This window comes from Solenopsis invicta, chromosome 9, assembly GCF_016802725.1.
Source record: "Solenopsis invicta isolate M01_SB chromosome 9, UNIL_Sinv_3.0, whole genome shotgun sequence".
Lineage (NCBI taxonomy): Eukaryota > Metazoa > Arthropoda > Insecta > Hymenoptera > Formicidae > Solenopsis > Solenopsis invicta.
Window position 1 is genome coordinate 3,701,596 of NC_052672.1, and position 23,969 is coordinate 3,725,564.

General features: G+C 31.2%; 1 protein-coding gene across 5 annotated transcripts in view; it reads right to left on the bottom strand.

The window, feature by feature from the left end:
• Positions 1–23,969, bottom strand: part of LOC105204319 (tyrosine-protein phosphatase 69D) — a 309,057-nt gene that overhangs the window by 202,321 nt on the left and 82,767 nt on the right. For 2 of the 5 annotated variants that reach the window (XM_039453412.1, XM_039453411.1), the window contains exons 10-11: positions 22,744–23,172; positions 1,354–1,547 (exon numbers count right to left, since the gene is read on the bottom strand). In XM_039453412.1, coding sequence (XP_039309346.1) covers positions 1,422–1,547; positions 22,744–23,172 — 555 coding nt within the window. In that variant the 3' untranslated portion in view covers positions 1,354–1,421. Of the gene's footprint in view, positions 1–1,353; positions 1,548–8,367; positions 9,599–18,694; positions 20,150–22,743; positions 23,173–23,969 lie in introns of those variants that run through there. The other 3 variants (XM_039453415.1, XM_039453413.1, XM_039453414.1) reach the window with 3 other exon arrangements.

The window sequence follows — 23,969 nt, forward strand, 5'->3', positions numbered from 1 at the left end:
TTGGGCCACATATATTCATTAACCTATACATTTTTCTTTTTTAGAAAGGAGTTTTTGATTATAACTAGCGGACATCAATAATATCAAGCGGATTATGCAGGGCGATCGTCGAAAATCAATTTCATTCATCATCTTTTCTCTCGCATCTCTGTAGGCCTTGTGTCATTATAATCTTTAACGCAATGCACTTGTAATATCAGTGGAAATTTCAAATTTTATTAAATTGTCATTTTAAAAATATTATTCGCGTATCGAACTTCAAATGGTGAACTCACTATCCTTTCTGGACACGATAGGATAATCCACTAAATCTTACGAATCATAAAACAGACTCCTTAGAGCAGTTTCTTCTTGTATTTGTCTCTCAATCGTAGAAAATTTTTAATGTAGAAATAGAATTACATTTGTTGCAACAAAATATAGAATTTTCTTTTAAAATTTACCTTTTAAGTTATGATTGTTGTGCGTATAGATAAGATGGATTTTAAAAAATTTTACTATACTTATAAAATTTTTGTAAAATTTTAGTAAAATTTAAATAGAATCAATATTAAACAGGTAAATTATATGAAATTTTACTAAAATTGTAGTAACATTTTTCAAAAACAATATTGTCTTGAAACTAATAATTTTGAGACTAAATTCTAAGAGAAAAATTTTTTTGTATAATCACGTGGAATTTATCCGCCTCGTAGTAAAAAATCACACCTGGAGATAAGCGTGACTAAGAAAACGTTCACCCAATTTATAAAAAGAAAATTATTATCGCTATTACAAATGGCGATTAATATGTGTTTTGCGTTTGTGTATTCGAATCTTATTTTAAAGTAGTTTCTATTCTTTCTTCTCGAATGGGAATTTATTTTATCGCGATGTGTATGGGACATTAATCCCGTTACTATTATAAATAAAAGAATATTATTCTAGCTAATTCAAGACGCTAGCTACACTATACAATTGGGAAATGTTATTTTAAGATTCGGTATTTCGTGTCGTATCATTCCTTGGAACTGCAAATTCGTAATTTTATAAAAGAACGTAATTTCCAATTAAGAAACAATTATGAAATTATTGCTCACAAATTACTTTTTTTTTCATTAAATTTACATAAAAGTTGATTGTAAAATCGACCATAATTATTTATAAAAATTAAGATGTAAAATAAAATCGTAATGGCGAACACAGAAAAAATTTTCTCTTAAAATTATGATAATTATAAGATAATAGACATAAAAAAATTGTATAGTTTTAGTAAAATTTGATACAATTTTACTAAATTTTATTAAAATTTTGGAAAATTTGATTAAAGGGACATGTACAACCAGGAGGCTAAAAAAATGGTAATTTTCTGGATTTTTTTTTTTTTTTTAGAAACTGTTGGAGTTATCACATTGGGTTTTTTTTAGTTAAAAATATATATTTTAAAGAAACTTTATGATTTTTTTTATTAAGAAATTGCGCAAAATGATGGAGATATGGTGTCGTGAAGAGGCAGCCCTGAAAAAATTGCCCAAAACGATACCAGGTGTACCTTCGCCAAAAATCAACTAAAACAAAAAATGTTTATGGAATTTTATAACATATAATAAATATCTTTGGCGTATCGGGGCTGATTTCAAAAATATCAATTTTTGACAAAATGGTGAGCGTTTAAAGTTGCAATTTTCAAGACAAAATTCGTTCGTTTTCTCGCTCCCCGCAAAAAACTACGAGATCTAAAAAAAATCCCTCCGCAATAAATAATCCCTACGCAATAAATAATCATGTGTAGAATAGCCAGTATAAATTTCAAGCAAATCGGTTCAGTGATTGTCGAGATATTTCTGGTACCAGTTTGAAAAATGTCGTTTCGAGAAAAACGCGTTTGAATCGACCATAATTACAACATATGTTTTTGTTAAAAAAACATGAAATTTTTTTAACTTACACAGAATCGTCAATTCCAGGACCATAGTACAAGTCCTCTGCAGTAGATGCAATGCACATATCGTCTAAATTTTGTTGTCAGCGACGTATTCGCGCTTCTTTCCTCTGTTCCTGTGCGCGTACTTCGGCTTGCGCTATACGGCGATCATCTTCGCGCGTAAAATATTGGTGTGCATTCGGTCCGAGAGAAATGCCCATAATGCTCATTATTCGTAATATTGAAGTTATACCATCGTTGAATATGCAAGCAGCTATGTCTGCAGCAATTTCTACTGTAATAGTGTACCGCTGAGCATTGTTTTTGAGGCTATTTTCCAAATTATATTGTTAAAACTTTTATTGCTATTCTGAGTATAGCCACCAACACAGCTTCCAATAATGCGTCTTTACTGAGATATTAGACGAAACCGAAGGGACGGGCCGTGGTCCAACCACGATATCTCAGCGGCGCGCCAATGTGCTATAACTTCATCATTTTTCGAATTTGAAATTTTCACCAGACATTCTCAAAATATTAAACATTATAAATATGTAATAATTAAAAAATCGATTTTTTTTACCTTCCTGGGTGTATATGCCCCTTTAAAATTAGACTAAATTTACTAAAATTCTAGTAAAATTGTTGACAATGTCCACGTTGTTCCATAATTTTAAAGATAAATTGTAAGAAAAAATTCCTTATGTAATTCATTATAGCATAAATTGAATTCCTAATTTTAGAACTTCAACAATTGACTAAAAATTCATTTATTACAAGATATACATTTTAATTCTTATTACAAAGATAAATCATTTAATAATCGTAAATAAAAGAATTAAAACACAATATAGAAAAAAATTTAAAACAATAGTGTGAGAATTCTCTAATTTAAAGAAGTCATCTTAGAAATTTCGGATTTCTTTATCGGTCTCATTCGACTCATTTTTTTTCCTTAGGGCTATTTTGTGCATTTTGAACTGGAAACAAATACAAAATTTTCTCTGCACTTTGCGCGTCGTTTAGTGTTTGTCGTCACTCTCATCAGTACAAATTTAATTCTAGTCTTAATCGATTAACTTTTTCGCCAATCTATAATTAAGAAGTACGTTGGATATCGCATCAAAAGCTCTCTCGCGGAATGATTTGTTTCGTTGATTTACAGACTGAATTTTTTCTTAGAATTTACCCTCAAAATCATGATAATTAAAAGAATTTTATTATAGTTTTATTAAATTATATTTAAAATTACATTATTATACTACATATTATAGTATATACTACAGTACTACTACTATATATTATAGTAGTATATACTACAGTATATTTATTAAATTTTACTAAATTTATAGTAAAATTTTTTGAAGTCCATATTGTTCCACAATCATCATAATTTTGAGGGTAAATTTTAACAAAAGAAAATTCTCTCCGTTTACATCAAAACTAAAATGATCACTCGAGAATCGCGATCAGTGGATGCAGGAAAGAAATTTTGAAATATCCAATTTAATCCAAACGCAATTCTCGTGAAAAAAATATATATGTCATGCGGTTCGTGCACGAAGAACTATCAAGTGCTATCAACAGAGTTCCTGCTTCCTAAAAGAATCACTTCTTTTCACAGTCGTATTTCGTCGATTAGTATTTAAAAATCAATCCGTAAAAGACAAATGTGAAATTACGACCAATCGCAGGTAAATTTTCCATCTGCGTGATGTATATTGTAATGCTATAACAAACTGAGATAATGAAATAAAATATTAAAAAAGTATTTTAATCTAGAGAGCAAAAAAGTAGCACATTTTGGAAAACTTTTTTAAAGTAAAACTGTTGCACATTTTTCTATGCTTTTACACATTTCTTTGTACATCTATATAAATAAAAATGTAAATGTTCGTTTGTTCAAAATTTTAAATCTCCGAAAGTTCTTTAACAAATGCTTTGAAATTTTGACACAACGTTGTATTCGAATACGCGCTTGTTTTTATATAAAAATTGTATATCCACAAAAAATGTATACCGCGTTTTCTCTTTTTCTACTTTTCCATTTATCCAGACTGAGCTACAACAACGCGTAGCGAGACACAGCTAGTATTAAATAAATCTTCAAATATTAGAATAGCTAAATATTTATTAATTTGTACATAAATTTAAAAACAAACCTATTTTTCAACTTGGATTTCTAAGAAACTATTGAAGCTGTTAATTCTGACTTTTGAGAAATTACTGAAGCTATCAACTTTAATTTGTGCATGTGTATATACATACACGCCCACACGCACACATATATACGTGCGTGCGTGTGTGTGTGTGTGTATGCGTGTGTTGAATTAGGATTATTGTACGTGAAAGAGATTTGTATAAATTATTTTTCCATACATGTTAAATTTAATCCTTTCTCTCTGGTCCAAATTTCGTGTAAGATCAGTTTTTATTCATGTAAGTTTTTCAAAATTTTAAAGATTATTTTCCTTATATTCTCGTAGGAAAAGTTTATGACAGAGAGGACCTTTGTGCTACGTGACAATGTGATGCCATCGTTCCCTGTGACAAATTGACTCCCTGCATTGATTTTTACATCAAGCATTATTAATTGGCAACGTTATCTTTTTGTCTTTTTATAAAAAGTGGAACTATTATAAAAATTATTATAACTATTCTATTTTCATTCTAATTTAATGTCTGAATGTATTTTTATTTAAAAATTATGATCCTCAAAAAAAAACTTATTATTTAAAAAAAAATGAATTTGCAGAACACAATTGAAGCGTCGAATCGTATGAGCAAAACAATGTGGAGCCCCTTGGAGAAGACATTTTTGTACTAAGATATTAAAAAATTTTTATTTTTTACGATACTCAATTTTTCCTATTTGTCCCTTATTAAATCTCATTTTCATGTACCCAAATAATATTAATATTTTTTGAAAAATTTGAAATTTCTGTATTTTTTTTTAAAGCTTTATACCTAAACTATACCCTAGTCACTAAAAGAAAACTCGGTTGCGTATATGGACAGCATAGTTGGGAGAGCACAGCGCACTATCTAGTATCGTATACATAAATATGGCATATTCGGGTTCAGGCTTAGAAAATTGAACAGATAAAATAATTACATTTCAATGTGATATCAAATCAAAATCGTAATATATTTAAATTACACATTTCCCTCGAAAAACATCATTAAATCAAATACCGTTCAACGGTATTATTTTGTGAATCAATAATCGCAACGATATGTTCTAATATCACCCATTTAAACTCAAACAATGGAGAAGGTGATTTCCCAATCTTTCTGTAGACGGAGACTGCGCAAAATAGTTTTTGTCCGACCCAAACAGCTTTTTTTTCAATAAATAAAATATAGAAAATCTTAGAGTATTTCCTTGTATCCTTATTATAAAAAATTACAATTTTTTAAAATCAAATAACTTTTATTCATAAAAAAGGATTAATCTTTAGTAATTAAATTATACTATATTTTATTTTTTCAAAAATAAATGCAGACATTTGTTCTAGAAGTTTAGAAATATGTTTATAAATTTTTAAAGATTTTTTGAATACCTTTAAATACATGAAAAAATGATCAGATGCAAGTTACCCAAGTTTGTAGAATGCCGTTTTTACGTTACATTATAAGAAAAAACATCGATACTTGTTTTTTAAAACTATGCCATTTTAATAATTTGCAATATTTTTTTATTTATCCTAGTTTATGTGATAATCAAACGTATTTTATTCATACGCAAGAGTTGAAGTCGATAATTTCAGTAGTTTTTGAGAAATTGTGCCAGCCGACCTGAATAATGTGTTTATTTTTACGTAACATAAAAATCAATAAATATTTGACCATGACAAAATTTGTAATTATCATAGATATTTACTACAAATCTACAAGTAAGTGTTAGTAAAAATGTAGTATATGTGTAACAGTTTTCTTTAAAAAAAATTATCAAAAATAAGTTTACTTCTTTGCCATCTAAACTAGAATAAGTCTCTTAAATGTAAAAGGTACACGCGTTTGTAGTAGTCGAAACAACAATTGCACGCGTCCAACGATTTAATGTTATCTGCTGTAAATAAAAGAAAGCCGCAATTAATGAGTCGCGTGAATAAACGTGCTCTAAATTTACAATAAAAAAAATAAAAATCTTTCAAAAGCGCTAATTGTTATATATATATATATATATATATATATATATATATATATATATATATATATCATATATATACATATATACATATATATATATACATATATATATACATATATATATATATATATATATACATATATATATATATATATATATACACACATACATACACACGCACGCACGCACGCACGCACACACACACGCACACGCACACAATTATAATTATTATAATTATAATTGTTATATATATATTACATATTTATTAATTATATATATTGTTACATATACATAATTCTAATCATTATATCACATTATTAATAATTATCATTTATATTAAAAATGTAATAAAACTTTTACTTTTGTTGATAAAACAAGAGATTATATTAGGTTCTGTGGAAACGCGTTTGCTTTGTTTTTATTCATGCGACTCCTTTTTGCAATCACTGTTGCATGAGTCTAACTGAAGAAATGCAGAATAACATTACGAGTAATGATAATTAAGAATGAAACAAAACATCGCGTGACCCTGCAAAGAACGCATGCATAACATTGTTGAAGGGGAACACAAAACAAGTATTATCATATTCATCAATATAAATAATAACAACAATAGGCGATACTGTAATAATATATAGAGAAGAAGGTAATGTTATGGTTTTCATTTATATTTACAATAACTTTGTTAATAATTAATATTTTAATTAAAAAAGTTAACATTTACATTCATCAATATGTTGTTCAATCGACTCTAAATTCAAAGTACAAAATATTATTATTCAAATTACAAAATATTTATTATAGATGTTATTTATGAAAATTTGACACTACACAATGGATCGAAGAAAAATAGGAATGATATTGTAAACCCTCAACTAAAATATTTAAAAATTTGTTTTGTTTACAATTTTGTAAAAAATACAGTGGTTTATCATAAAATTATAAATTTAGTAAAATTAAGAAAAAACTATTGTAGAATATATGTATGCAATGTACTTTCCTGTATACATGCAATGTACCTTTTCTGTACATAGATTGCACTAAAAATCTATAATATGTAATGTAAACTAGAGATTAATAGAAAATCAACTTATCGAATAACTACTTTGAAAACTTTGAAAGAGGCCACATTAGGCTTTTTAAGACGTCAATATGTTTAAAGAATTAACAAAATTCCATGTTATTGTTTAACTTAACATAGCTTGAAATATGTATAGTTAAATAAAATATTAAATAACAAAAAAACATTCAAGTGTACATATATTTATGTGATAATACGTCCAAGTTTTAAAAAAATGAAGATATATATAATTCAATGCTAAAATATATCTTTATCAAAAATATCAAAATGTACAAAAATAAAAATATATCGGCTGTTGTGTATTAGCGTATTAGCGCTATTTTAAGCAACTAAACAAATAATTCCATAAATAAACATTAGAATTCCAAAACGTAGATATTATGAGTGGCCATAATACCTACAAAGATCGTATTGTCACCTTCTTCTCCATATACAGCATGTCCTTATATAAGTAGCCACCTCTGTTTATCTCGCAAACTAATACAGACAGACCTAACAAAAATAATATTGAATTAAATAATTTAATCTAAACTCTTTTGTGTTCACAATAGTATAGTTCAAATTATTTTAATATTATTTTTGTTAGGTTTATTCCTGTTTGAAATAAAAAGAGGTAGTCACTTATCTAAGAACACTATCCGTGTACAGTACTGGACAAAATAAATCATATACCTTACAAAAAATTCAATTTGTTAGTGTAACTATTTTTTTAACAAGCAAATATATTATTAAATATATTATTACAAGAAAATTAAAGCATTTCAAAGTATTTAAATAAAGGAAATATGAAATAATCAAAATTGTTCTTAATTTTTTTGTGAGAGATTGATTATTTAATATTGTTGCATTTTGCCCTGGACAAAATAAATCATACACTTTTAGAAGTAGTAATTAACAAACAAATAAAATTAATTCTAATGTTGCTTAGTACTTGGTGTGGCCTTTAGCTTTTAATACTGCTTCCAGTCGGTGAGGCATACTATCGACTAATTTCTTTATTCAGGACCAATTTTCTCGCAGGCCTTCTGGAGTGCTGCATAATATGATGTTTTGTCAGTTACATTCGTTTTATCCATATTCCCGTTCAAATAAGCTCACAGATTTTCAATCGGGTTTAAATCTGGTGATTGAGGTGACCATTCGAGGAGTTTTACTTTATTGGATTTGAAAAAAACAGTGGTTTTTTTCGCCTTATGCTTTGGGTCGCTATCTTGCTAAAAGATAAAGTTGTTTTCTAAGTCTAATTTTAAAAGAGATTCAAATTCTCGCATAATCAATACATCCTTCTGCCGTCATAATACCTTCAATTTGAGTCAAATTACCAGACCAGGTAGAGCATCCCATACCATAATATTACCACTTCCATGTTTTACATATTTTTGAATATTTACTTCTTTGAGAGCTTCACCAGGTTTTCGCCACACCCTAGACCATCGTTTTTGTCCAAATAACTCAAACTTGCTCTCATCAGATCAAAAACTTAGAGGCATATTTGCGTGCTTTTTGGTAAACGCTTTTTCTTATTTATTTTATTGATGAAAAGACGCTTTGATGCAAACACATTTTTTAGTCTAAATTCCCTAAGTCTGCGTCGCATAGTGCAACTACTGACATTCAATTTCATAGATTCCAGAATGTTTCGCGATAATAACTTCGGATTTTGTTTTACCATTCGAACAATTCTGGTGTCATCACAAAAAATTGTAGCCCGCTTTCGACCTTTTCCGGAACAGTTTGTCACAATCCCATGTGTTTTGTATTTTTTTCCAAATGTGCTGCACTGCTTTAACAGAGATTGAGTATTTATTAGCAATTATCCTAAAAGAATCACCATTCTGTCGGTCGCAAATTACGAAATTTCGGATATCAAGAAAAATTTGCTTCCGTGACATTGTTCTTGCTCGTTACAGTTACTCTGATTCACTAAACACATAAATTCTAAGCGTAGATACAATGTAAACAAACAGTAGAATGACGAATAATAGCAGAACGACGAAATGTAAACATTGGCAGTTTCCTACGTTATACTATTTAAATGTATGATTTATTTTGTCCAGGGCAAAATGTAGTATTAAATAATAAATCTTTTTACAAAAAAATTAAGAACAATTTTAATTATTTCATATTTCTTTTATTTAAATACTTTGAAATGCTTTAATTTTCCTGTATTTAATAATCTACTTGCTTGTTAAAAAAATAATTACACTAACAAAATCAATTTTTTTAAAGGTGTATGATTTATTTTGTCCAGTACTGTATGTGTGCGTGTGTATTTATAAATATAGGCGAGTATCTCCCTATCCTTCTAGAAGCTTTGTCAATTACAACGTAACCAAAGGGGGTTATTAATACGATAACGACTAAAATTATCTAATTGTCGCGTGATAAGGCGGAACACATCTAATGTGTTTAGCGTTAAAACTCCAATGCGGCTCATGTAATAACGTCGAAGTCAGATTCCCTAGAAAATTAACAGATTCTATTTCTACATTAAAAAAAAAACACAAATCGTACAAGAGATAAAATCTTATCTAAAAAAATTTTTTTTAATAAAAAAATAAATTATTTTGAAAATACAAATACAAAAAAATTTCGTAAACACTTCAATTCTGATGTTAATTGCCAATTTTATTCTTCTAACTTTACAAAATTTGATAATTAAAATACAATTATTAAACAGTTATTAAAATGTTTAAAATTTTAGAAATCAGGGATGCTCCATGTTTCTCACTGAAGGGTCTCTGACTGAAATGAAATGAGACTGACTCTTATGTCAAAAAGAAAAAGAAATAATCGGAACACAATCATAATTAACCTGTCTTCCGCCTCCTGTAAAAAATCAAGGCGTTACAGCTTAGTAGCTCACGTGCTGAAGCTTAAACTTGACTAGAACTAAACGAGTGTGCGGAGGATAACATATTATATAATTCTGTCCATTCCTCTCTCTCTCTCTTCCTCTCTCGCTTATGCTTAATCTACAAATTTATTTTTATTCTTTATTTATCAATTTCATTAATTTTTCCACGCCATTATCTTTTTTCGCAGAGTCAAATATTTCGAATACACTTAAAATGACGCTCCACATTTTATATTCTGAAACATTCTCATAAATTACTAAGAAGAAAAGTTGTTAATTTAACAAAACTTTTCAAATTTTTCAGTTAATCAAATTTCTTCAACTCAAATATTTTATGTATAGAAAAGAGTAGTGGGGTAAGTCGGATTTATTTGCAATTTTTGTGAGAACATCTCCTTATCGAGAGATAAGGAGCAAATAAAATCCAATCGTAAAATCGAAAGTGCCGTTGGAAAGATAATTTAACCTGCTTCATTTTTGCTTGAGACCATTTTGACGTATTTCTCACCTGTGTTGAATTATAATGGAAAACGTAAAAACGTTTTTTCCAGACTGATTTGGGTCCATTGAGTTCCAAATGAGTCCAAATCAACTACTCACTAGAGGAACCCCCCCTAATAAGACACTTCTATTTTTACCGACTTTTAGACAGAATTTTCAAAGATTTTAATGTATTTTTTTTAGCATTGAGTAAAAACAAACAATATGATAGTAAAAAAAAAAATTTTATTAAAAGAAAATAGTGACAATTTATATAATTAGACGTTTCCCGGTCATGTTATGATATCGTTATATAATTGGAATTGAAATCAATAAAATTCAATTACTCTGAGTCTAATAACTCAGAATATTTTAGTAATTTAACATTTTTAGGACCAGATTTTGTCAACCGATCACTAGTGCTATGATCAGATTGCAATTTCGATGGAAAAGTCCAATTTGAGCATAAGTTTTTTTCAAATTTTGGAACAAATTTTACAATAAACCGCAAAAATGATTACAAAACGCTTGATATTTTTGAATTCTACACTCTTCAGTTATCTTAAATCAATTACGTTTCAAAATTTTAACTCTTTTTAAATAATAATTTACAAGGATTTTTTTTTTTTTAATTTTTGCACAATGGCTGAAAATACATATATTCGCGTCTATTCTACGAATATTATGACAGAACTGTTATCATATGTCAAACTGCTATCATATGTTCAGTGTCTTATAAGGGCTTTGCATTATAAATGGCAAATTGTTTAACCGTATTCATTTAAATTAAAAAAGTCCTATTTGGAACACGGTCCGATTTAGTCCACTCTCCCCTATGTTAAATATATAAATATTTGATGTAAAGTTCAAGTATTTTATATATTTAAGTTAAACATATAATTTTATTCTCATTGTTGAATTATATCTGTGTGCCTCGTTTCCGAAATATATCTTTCAAATATTTTCCACATTAATATTAGGTGTAGTAAAAAGAAATCCATTATTTTTTCAATCGAAATTGTCGAATCCGACCGTCATGCAAGCACTGTTTCGATTGCCCAGGAGCTAAACATTGCACAAAAAATCGTTTGGAATCACTTAAATAAGGCTGGTTACAAAAAGAAGCTCGATGTATAGGTGCCACACGAGTTAACGCAAAAAAACCTCATGGACCGAATTTCCATCTGCGAATCGCAACAAAATCGACCCATTTCTGAAGCGGATGATTACTGGTGATGAAAAGTGGAAAAATGGACACTTACGACAACGTCAAGCAAAAACGGTCATGGTTGAATCGCGATGAGCCGGCGCAAACGGTGGCCAAACCAGGAATAACGGTCAAGAAGGTTTTGCTGTGTGTTTGGTGGGATTGGCAGGAAATCATCTACTATGAGCTGCTCCCCTACGGCTAAACTCTTAATTCGGACCTGTACTGTCAACAATTGGACCATCTGAAGGAAGCAAACGCCCAGAAGCGCCCTAGCTTTGGCCAATAGGAGAGGAATTGTGTTTCATCAGGATAACGCCAGGTCACACACATCGATAGTGACTCGCCAGAAGCTCCGAGAACTTGGTTGGGAAATTCTTATGCATCCACCTTATAGTCCGGATCTGGCACCAAGTGATTACTACATGTTCTTGTCTATGGCGAATGATTTTGCTGGTGAAAAATACGTCTCAAGAGAAGCTTGTGAAAATCGACTGTCCCAGTTTTTGCGATAGAACGAGGGTGTCTATGAGAGAGGCATAATAAAATTACCTTCAAAATGGCAACAAGTTATCAAACAAAACGGTGCATATTTGACCTAAATCGGATCATTCTAACTATGCTAAATAAAGCCTTTATTTTAATGCAAAAATAATGGATTTCTTTTTACTACACCTAATATTTTGGGTTTGACATACGATATTTTGCCTAGTCTATTTAGCACTTTATGTGAGAGTGTTTTCTGTATTATCGCATTGGTTTTCTCTAAGGTTTTTAGGAATTTTTTGAAAACATGGATAAATATTTTTCAAAATTTATTTCTTTCAAAATTTAGTTCTTTATTTATTATTTACTTACTATTATTAAAAAAGTACTTTTATTCCAAAAAAGTACTTTTACCCCAAAAAAGTACTTTTACTCCATTTTTTACGTTTTCAAGTCCGAAAAAATATAAAAAATTAATAGATCATTGATTGATACGTAAATGCATAGCTAATTAGAGATGATCCTTATTTAGCCAGAACTGTATCTTAATACTTAATATCTTGTGTGATTTTATATACATCTTCAATTCATCAAACTGCACGCCAAATAAATTTTCGATTGATCGATTTTGAAATACAGTTTTAAATTTTGTGAGAATAGTAATATTACAATATTAATTTGGTTATAAATTTAATAATAATAATGTTAACAATCATGAACGTACTCGAAGAAAGAAGGGGTTTAGGGGGTTCAAACCTTTCCAAAATTTTAAAAATTATTTGCGCAACACACTGGTAGATCATCCGAGTGGCTCTTATGTCAATTCACAGACATTGCTGTGAATCCTGAAGATATATTAAATTACTTTAAAAAAATCTTGTTTTATAATTCTTTAGTATTGTAAATTTTGAGTAATCTTTGTTTTATCCTTTTTCTTTTATTTAATTTTATTTTAATATTGCATTTTTAATAAAATTTAACAACGTTTTTCGAAGATTTAGAAGATTTTTCTATATTCTGTTTCAAATTTCTTTTCCTAATAGAATGATTATGAATATTTTATAAGTTACAGATTACAGTTTTGATCATCGCGTCAAGTTGAAAAAAAATTTTAATTTTAACTTTGTAACAATGTAATTGTAATTTTTATGAGATTTTTCTCTATGACTTTATATCGCTCTTTCCTTTCTTTATTATACATAATTTGTTATTCTTAATTTATTATTTATTCATTTTATGGAAATCAATGAGATCGTCTCTTTGCTTCACATGGACGTCCCTACAAAATACTTAGCTTGCTACCCAATTGTAATGGGCACGGTGACTGGAATTTTTACTTCAATGTAATGCGAAAAAAGTAAGCTGTCTCGTCTAAATATATTTGTCTCTCACTGAAGATAACCTGAACATGGACCAAAACATTCCAATTTATGGTTTGGACTTTTTGAATATAAATTATACAGTACTACGCACCAAGAACCACATTGTACTTTCATTAGTCCATTGTTTTATTTATTTTATGTGTAATAATAATAATAATAGCAATGTTTAAAAAATTACATTTTGCCTTTAATAAATTGTATTTTATCTATATTTCCTTATTAAAAAAAAAATAAAAATTATAATTTACAAAACTAATATTTTTCTCGTTTAAAATCAAGAATGAGGAAATATTCTAAGCTTTAAAATAGCAATTTGTTACGCAAAAAATTGTTGTTTATGTGATAACAAAGTTGATATTCTCTTCTCCCCCTCCAAATTCTGGGTAAGCTCATGTTAATAAGTTAATAAAAAATTAAGTTAATTCTAATTCCGACAATAGCCATGAGTATTCTAATTAAAATGACGTATGAGATTTTATTTTCAATCTACTGGGATATTCGAAATTATGGTTATCCATTATATAAATCAAATCATCAATGCAAACATCAAATGTATCTATTGATAAATTATTATTCATATTTTTACTAAAAAGATAAGAAATCAATTTTCAAACAATAACAAATAAAAGACAAAAGTAATTTTGAAGAATATTTTACCTATTTTCTTAAAAAAAGTTCCTCAAAACCTTTTAAAAAATTAACTCGATAAAATAGAAAACCAATTCTCATATCGTCATTCATGCATGGATCGTTGATTATCACGCATGGAAAGAGCACATCGCATATATTATAAATCTTTTTCGAAAAAACGAAATACTAAAAATAAAACTAGCAAAAAGGACGACCGCCTTTCTACAGCTACAATATCAAGAGGCGCGGTCGCGTCTCGCATTATAATTTACAGTGAAATCTGAACATTGTGCAAACGAAGTATGTACGTGCTTTAATCGCGTATTGGCCGTAGCACATGGCGCATTGGTTTACATCTTAAGTAAACTATATTCTACACCAAATTTATGCATCGATTATAAAGGCCATAATCACCGACGAGAGATTATTAAAGACCGCTAACCTTACAGTAGTTTGTGTGACTTAAATTTTTAATGATAAACTGACAATACAGTACTAATTTTATAATTTATTATTATCCTGAAGTTTCATAGATATGCTTACGTATTTGTAACCTGAAAATTCTCGATTTTTATTAAAAATTGCAGTTTTGATGTTAACATCCAAGTTTGATTATCGACAGAGATAATAACTAATCAAAAAGAATTACAATTTTGAAGCAATATACAATGATGTTATTAAATATAAGTATTCATACTTGCTTATGAAGTATTTATATAATAAAAAAATCAAGATTTTAATAATATATTACTCAAATATTTGTATTAACAATCATAGTCGATAACGTCATCACTCTTCAATTACCGCCCGTGGGGCCCCAGTGACGATCCCGAAAATTTATCCAGGGTTGACGGTCTTTAATAATCTCTTGTCGGTGCCATAGTACACCGAAAAATTTAAACAGTAAAATTTGAGCAGTAAGTGAATCAGCCAATTATAATCGAGAACTCAAAACAAATATAGCAAGCGATAGAAAATCTAAACTGGTTGACTTTCTTACTGCTTAAGTTCTTTTGCGTATAATGACCCAAAGGCTTATTTCAAGGTGAATTAAAAGCCAAAGCATAGACTTTTACACAACGCATTATGCATAGAAAAATCAACTAAATAGAACTATATTTTTATACTCCCTTCTCAGTGCATAGCGTACAGGGTATCAGAAAATAACCATCCATGATCTCATGAGTTGATAGAGCAAGTCATACTAAGAAAAAAAGTCCTTTACCATTTTTTATTATTCGTAATAGTTACCAAAATAAAAATTAGTGAAATTCAAGACACGTAGCAGCTTTGCGTGTGTGGCAGCCGAGCGCCAGCGCGCTGGCCGGTAAACAATGGCCTAATTTACATTATGCGGCCTGACCTATGCATTAACCTATACCCTGACCTAAAATAGGTCACTACTGAGACGTTTACAATGTTTATACCAAAGTATAGACTTTTACTATGGCTACCTTCAGCTCTAATATAGATAACTTTACCTATCATGTTAATACCATCTATTGAGAAAAACAAAGACAAAAAATACCTCGATAAGCATATCGCGCGAATATGTATGTACAGTCGTGAGCTAAAAGGTTGCAACATATTTTCTTTAATGGTTTTTGGAATGTAGACTTGCTCATTGAACGGCGAACATAATTGGTTCTTACCTGTGGATCCAACCAATTACGTTTGCCGATCAATGCCGATCAAAACCATCGAAGGAAATGTGTTGCAACCTTTTAGCTCACGACTGTACAGTACAATTTAAAAACTCACTTTTTTCAAATCACTGGAAAAAACCAGAAAAATATATTCCAATTCTTTTTATTACTTTTTTGCGAAAAATTGCTGTTTTTTTTTCGGTAAATAACGTGCTACCTAATTTTGCAATATTATTAAAATAAGACACATCGTGTAAACACTGGAATTAATATTGAGCTAATTTTTAGGTTATATTATATAACCTAAATCGTAATATCCAATTTATATTTGGAATATTACATCACTTCAAGTTTGATATAATTATTAATTATTAAACAAACTGTTGATTTACGCATTGTAAATCCTCGTGGCGGGAGACTCCCACCGTGGTAAATTCTGCATAAAACAAAGCCATTTATCAGGATTTACTGGTACGCTTTGCACCATTTTAGTCTATCTCCGTTTACACGCGTTATTTCGGGCGGCCTGACAGCACCTAAGATTAGTGAGGGATCGCAAAGAAGTTCCCTGACCTAAGCAAGTCCACAACTGTTTACATCGTCGTGACCTATCGCGTTTAGATCTAATATAGGGTATAGGTAGCGGTCTAAGCGCTCTAAGGTGTAAACCATAAACATCAAGCCTATGCTGTTTCTCTCTCCTTACCGCGCCGCTACCCGCAACTGCCCCTAGCTTGGCGACTGATGGGCGGTCCCTGCGGTGGGCAGGGAGAATACGCGCCTCATTCGCCGAACTTTACTAATTTTCAAATCGTTAACTATTACGAATAATGAAAAATGGTAAAAAACTTTTCTTCTCAGTATGACTTGCTCTATCAACCCATGAGAGCATGGCAAATTATTTTCTGACACTCTATATATATTCTTACGGATTTTTTTATCTCTTCTTATGTGCTTCATACAGGGTGTCACAAAATATTCGTTCATGCTCTCGTGAGTTGATACAGAAAATAAAACTGAAAAGAAAAGTCCTTTACCATTTTTCAAAATTCGTAATAGTTATCAAGATAAAAATTAATATAATCGGCAAATGAGCACATACTTTCCCTACCCACCGCACGCGGGGACCGCCCGTCGCCAAACCATAAACAGACGCGGCAAGCGGAGCGGTGAGAAGGGAGAAACAGCAATAGCTGTCTTACTCGCCTCATCGCGTTGCCTGCCGCGGCTGCCTATGGCGACGGACGGGCGGTCCCCGCGTGCGGTGGGTAGGGAAAGTAAGTGTTCATTTGCCGACTATATTAAATTTTTATCTCGGTAATTATTACAAATTTCAAAAAATGGTAAAGAACTTTTCTTCCCACTTTTACTTGCTCTATTAACCCACAAGAGCAAAAAATATTTTGTGACACCTTGTGTACATATATACACACACGCGCGCGCGCGCGCGCGCACGCACATATTATTTTAGCTCAAGGAAAAAAAATTTTTAGATGATTTCAATACGCTTTAAACTCGTATCAGACTATCGGTTGACAGTTTTTGGATGACGATTCTATTTTAACTACACGATGCAACGAGCTTCGGTTAAAGTTACCGATTATGATGTAGCGTCTCATTCTTCAAGCGCCAATTACCAATCGTAGCCGGCAGCCTAAAGTCTTATACAGACTTTAGATTATATAGCAGAAATTCGCTGAATTATGTCATTTAATGTAAAAAAGTGTGGTTAGGACATAAAGCTTTATAAACTTTCTACAATAAGCTATTGATCGGTGTCATAAGTCGTAAGCCATAAGAATTGATCAATCATAGTCGAATATTCCCTTTACATTCGATTGTGATTGGTCAATTCTTATAGCTTACAACTTATGATATCGACTAATAGCTTATTGGAAAAAACTCATTAAGCACAAGTAGGTTCTTTAACGCTTGTTATATCCGTATCAGAAATTGAAATTGAGATTAGATTGAAATTTAACCAATCGGAAGAAAAAAAAACCCAATCTCAATTTAGTGAAGTTTAATTGTTCAAATTCCAATCCAATTTCAATTTCAATCTCTAGTACGATATGGGCATTACGCTATGCACTCTTTTATAGGTTATGTAAAAATCTGTGCTTTGGCCTTTATGAGCTTACTACAATAAGCTATTAGTAATAAATCAGAAATCAGAAGCTAGTTGTAATGAGTTAATAGTGCGTCATAAGACAATAATAAGTCATTACAGTAGAGTCTCTTTAACTTTGACCCTATAGGATGATAACAACAGAATGCCAAAATTATAGAATACCCTCACCACAGCATGAGTCTATCAATCACCGTGTCCTTGCGTGAGCAAAGTAGACTCGTGCTATGGTAAAAGTATTCTATAAAAGAAAGAGATATGATATTAGTGTTTGTGAAAGTGCGTGTGAAGGAATGCAAAAATTATAGAGGACCAAAGTTAAGGAGGTTCTACTGTAGTCAGTAACAGAATAGAGATGACCAAATTCCATATCTTACAACCTAAAACTTAAATTATATTATGACTGACCAATCAAAAAGAAATATAGGTCTGCCATTTTTAATGAGAAAACCGTATCCTAATACTTAAAACTTGTCGACAGCGGATTCGAGTCGAATGTCGGACGACGAGAAGATTCCCGCAAAGCAATCGGCCGTCGACGACAAATCCAGGAGCGATAATCGACCGTTTGCCGTCGGCTGAAATGTTATTAAACAATGATCTAATACGACTTATTATGGATGCAAATTTCTTAAAAATTATGACTAATTCTGACTTATAATTAGTATCATATGATGTGTAGTGACAATGGTTGATTAGCTTATTGTAGAAAGCTCATTACAGCTCTCAAACGCAATCAAGCTTTGGCATAGAATTTATATAGACTTTAAGACGCAAGCCATTGTGCCATGTTACGTGCTATGGTTCTATATGTCGAACTGAATAAGATTATCAGTCTTTTTTCATCATTTAGAAGAGAAACCAGCGCACGCATGATACGCGTAATATATTGTAATAATAATGCATACATTGTCGGAGAACATATAAATATACGCAACGTGCGCATAATTGCTAATATTATCGTTACGACAGAATGTAGAGCAACGATGCTTCGTGTCGTCACAGAAGATGCTTTCTTCCGAAGAGATCTCTTCATAAAGCCCAGCAAACATAAATATACGTACTATATAATATATTTACATAAAATTTAAAGATTTTATATCTATATTATATGGGAGTTATATTTATGGTTTGCTGAGATATTCAATAAACACTAACAGTAACTAACATCAGTGTTATAATTTCACATTCAACAATATAAATGTAATATAACATGTATTTAACAATTATGTTGCTAAGCGTGAAATTATAACATTAATGTTATGTTACTGTAAATTGGTGTTTACTGAATTATATTTTAGATGATTCTCATTTTGCTCGCTTCAAAACGGAACATTCTGTAGTAAACATCAGAATAATATGTTAATAGAAACCTTGCGGAAGGTTTCGCAATTGGTTCATGAATGTATGAGTAATCGTAATGTTGAGTTCCCTCTTATTACTCGACTTCAATTGCAATTTGCAAAAGCGAACTGATTTGGAGTTACAGCTTGTGTATCATATACTTGTCAAAAGAGTGAATTGCCAAACCTATACAAGTACATTCGTTCCTTCCTGCGTTAGTTCTTCACAGTACAGCCATACAGAGGATATGGACAAAAGCGTGTCCCTACCTGCTCAATGTATCTTTCGATATCAAAACTGTTTTGTCACTGTGGATACATATTACGCTCCGGTATCGTTAGATTGCCGGTAAAAATAAGCTTCTATATAACGGTTTCGTAACGTCACACACTGCACTTAATGGTGTTCTCATCACGATATTGCAAATTCACGTTGAAGTTCATTTCTAGTTGATCTCCAGTGAATGCTTCTCTTTTACACTTAACTTACAGTCACATATATAAAATTTGCGGACATATTATATACAAGTCTTTAGATCCGTGTTGTGCATTGCGATCCACTTGTCTTTTAGATGACGATGATAATAGTAATGATGATGATGATGACAATGATTCTTTAACGATGTTTATTCATCTTTGGTTGGGGCAATAAACGCAATGTATTCAAACATTTGTTCGATCCTCGGATACTCATCATGGAACTTTCTTATGCACATATTCGCCCAAATAATATTTAGTACAATCTAGTCTCGCTGTTGCTAATTTTCGAACATTATGATGCCGTCTCGTCATCGGCTAAATTGTGAAGATCCGAATAATTCACGATGGCACGGTGAAGAAACTCATATTGTGCCTGTAACATGTATATTATACAAAATTATAATTTGATATAATCAATATTTTCTATTATATTTCTTGAGATTGTTCAACGATTGTATCATTAATATTTGCATCAATAATTTTATCTATATAAAATTATCTAAAATGGCTTTATCTTATCTTTATCTAAATTATATATTAGAATGTATTACTTCCATTTTATTTTAGATAAAATAAACGTTATCTTTTTTATATTACTGTTCAATTATGTTTCAATTATCTCTAAATTAATATGAATATCAATAAGTAAATAGTAACTTTATTTATACTGGGCGAGACCTGATCTATGCTCTGTTACCTAAATAACAAAATATTTAAATTGCGTAATCTATCTAAAACAATTATAGTGCGTTATATATAAGACATAGGACATAAAATATCGTCTTGAAATTATTGATCAACCATTTTGCTAAGACTCCTATCATTTATCCTAAGGCCCTTAATAAAATGGTTTATAAGCTTAAAACAATGCTTTATAATATGGATGTCAACTAACTTTTGAGGGACCAGATTTCAAATTTTGACGACCATTATCACGAGCCACACTTTATTATCTCTAGTATAGATGTAGTAAAAAAAAAAATCCATTATGGAAATCGTCGAATCCGACCGTCATGTAAGCACTGTTTCGATTGCCCAGGAGCTAAACATTGCACAAAAAATCATCTACTTAAATAAGGCTGGATACAAAAAGAAGGTCGATGTATGGGTACTACACAAGTTAACGCAAAAAATGGACCAAATTTCCATCTGCGAATCGCTGCTGAATCGCAACATTTCGCAAATCGACCCATTTCTGAAGCGGATGGTTGCTGGTAATGAAAAGTGGGTCACTTACGACAACGTCAAGCGAAAACGGTCGTGGTCGAATCGTGGTGAGCCGACGCAAACGGTGGCCAAATTAGGATTGACGGTCAGGAAGGTTTTGCTGTGTGTTTGGTAGAATTGGCAAGGAATCGTCTATTATCAGCTGCTCCCCTACGGCCAAACTCTTAATTCGGACCTGTACTGTCAACAATTAGACCGTCTGAAGGAAGCAATCGCCCAGAAGCGGCCAGTAAAAGGCCAATAAAAGAGGAATTGTGTTCTATCAGAACAACGCCAGGCCACACACATCGATAGTGACTCGCCAGAAGCTCCGGGAGCTTGGTTGGGAGGTTTTTATGCATCCATCTTATAGTCCGAACCTGGCACCAAATAATTCCCACCTGTTTTTGTCTATGGCAAATGATTTTGCTGGTAAAAAATTCGCCTCAGAAGAAGCTTGTGAAAATCGACTGTCCCAGTTTTTTGCCAATAGGAACGAATTTCTATGAAAGAGGAATAATGAAATTACTTTCAAAATGGCAACAAGTTATCGAACAAAACGGTGCATATTTGACCTAAATCGGATCATTCTAACTATGATAAATAAAGTCTTCAATTCAATGCAAAAATAATGGATTTCTTTTTACTACACCTAATATATATAAATTCTAGCGTCTAGCCTTTAATATTTATTTTCAATCTTGCTTTATTGAGGGAACAGAGAAATACAAGCGGCTTAGCTCAAAAGCCGGGTTTTAGGCAAGCCTGGTTTAATACAGAAAAGATTTTGTGCACCATTACGAGGTTCTATTGCAATCTAAATTTTATATTTTAAAATACAAGTCAGACGTTGGATATCCATGAGCATTATGACTTGATTATGTGTTTGTCTTTAATAACACAATAACTTGTGTCTCAAATTTTAAACTAAAAACCGATTCTATTTGTAACTTAAAACTTGAGACACAAGATAGTTAGATTATGCGTTACTAAAGACAAAAACTTAAAGCATAAAACTGTCTTCAAATTATAAATTAGCTGCTCTGCTAAGACCTTTATAGGAAATTTTTTGGAAGCGATAACAGCAGATTACACAGAATAGTAACACAATGTAAAAATTATTCCAAACCTATAAGTGTTTGAAAACTTCTACAAAAAACTTTATTAATCATTATGTGAGTTATATTCCCTCTATAATTTTTACTTTTATTTACATATTGATCCAAATAAAAAAAGAAACTTTTTTTGGTTAGATTAAATTATTTGAAGAATTCTTGTTTTTTCACAATTATTGTTTTATATATAAGTACAAAATTATATTCTTGCTTATACATATACATATGAAACAATAATCTTGCTTATGTATAACTTAATTTTCTTTTAAGAATTTAATAATTTTAAATTTTAGCAAAATATACTTTTATTTCAATATTATAACAGTCATTTAAAGAACACAATATGATTATTTTAATAATAACACTATTAAAGATTCTTAATTTGATTCTAATTCTTTGATTATTTTCAGATATTTTTTTCTTTTAATTAAAAGAAAAATTATTGCTGAATAATGAGAATATATTTGAATATATTTTTCCCGATAAAACTATATAAAATTTCTTCATGTAAACAAATTATATCTGTTTAGCGTTACATAATCTTATTACTATATTTAAAATTCAAAAATAAAGGTATTCTTAAAACAAGAATATTCTTTTTTTATGTATGCAATCAAAATATGAAAAAAATTATAAAAATACTTACAAAGGTGCTGATCATGCCATGTCGCTGAGAGCGTAATTTCTTTGTAGTCGTGAAAATATCTACGCGTTTCTCAGTGCGTAGCTGCTGGACCAATATACTAAGCGCCACGAACATGGAACTCCGGTCAGATCCGTAGCTGCAGTGTACGACCAACGAACCGCTCGTTTCGGTGTCGTTCGTTAATGTCTGATCGACCAGCTCGATGAGACCGCGCGTCACCTCAGGTACTTCACCCTCCACCGTTGGCCAGCCATGATATTGATACTGCTTCACGACCCCACTTTCATCAGTTTTCGTATTTAAAATGCAAAACTCGCGACGAGTGTAGTATGGACAGCTCTCGCTATGAATATAACGGACCCTTATGTGGTCATAATCGGTTTCGTCGTCGGGCCAGTAGCGTGGACATTTCCGTGGACCTTCGTTCAACTAAAAAACAATTTTTATTTTATAATTAATTTATACTTTATAATTATATTAAAATTATTTATAATATTAATGTAATTTATAATGTAGTTTATATTTCTAATAGAATAAAGAAGAAGATGGTAGTAGGTACTTCATTCCTTGCGGAGTACACTGCGGACTTCCGCTCCGCTTACATAGTTTCAACCTTTTTTATTCCTTGCTTCCTTTACAACGCACGAGAGAGAGAGAAAAATCACTCATCCATTCATACCTCCACACTCATTCTTTGGACCTCCGTTTCCGCCGCTTTCTTCCACACTTTCCTCTCTTCCTTCCACACTCTCATTCATACCCAGCCACCCTCCTCCCTCTCGCATCTCTTCCAGTTTTTTCATCCAAACCTCTCCCTCCCCCCTCTCACCTAAAACCTCTCCTACCATCTCCTGCCATCCCTTTTCCGTCCCCCGTGTATTCCCCCCATATATGCTTCCGTCCCCCTTTCCTCTCCCCATCCACATATCCTACACTTTCTTTTCTCTTTCTCCTCCCAGTATCTACCTCCTCTCATACCATCTCCTAACCTAAACCTAAACCTCGCAATCCTTTTCCATCTTTCCTCTTTCCAATCCCTCTTCAAGCACTCCCTTTCCCTTCACTCTGTTATACCATCTGTTGAACTTCGAGCTCCTAATTTTTTCCCACCTTTCCTCTTCCTGCCGCCTCCTCTCTCTTGCTACCACCTCTTCCCCCCTTAACCCTCCCTTTTCTCTCAACTTTTCTATCTCCTTGATATTCCAGCTCTTTTCTTCATAGAAACC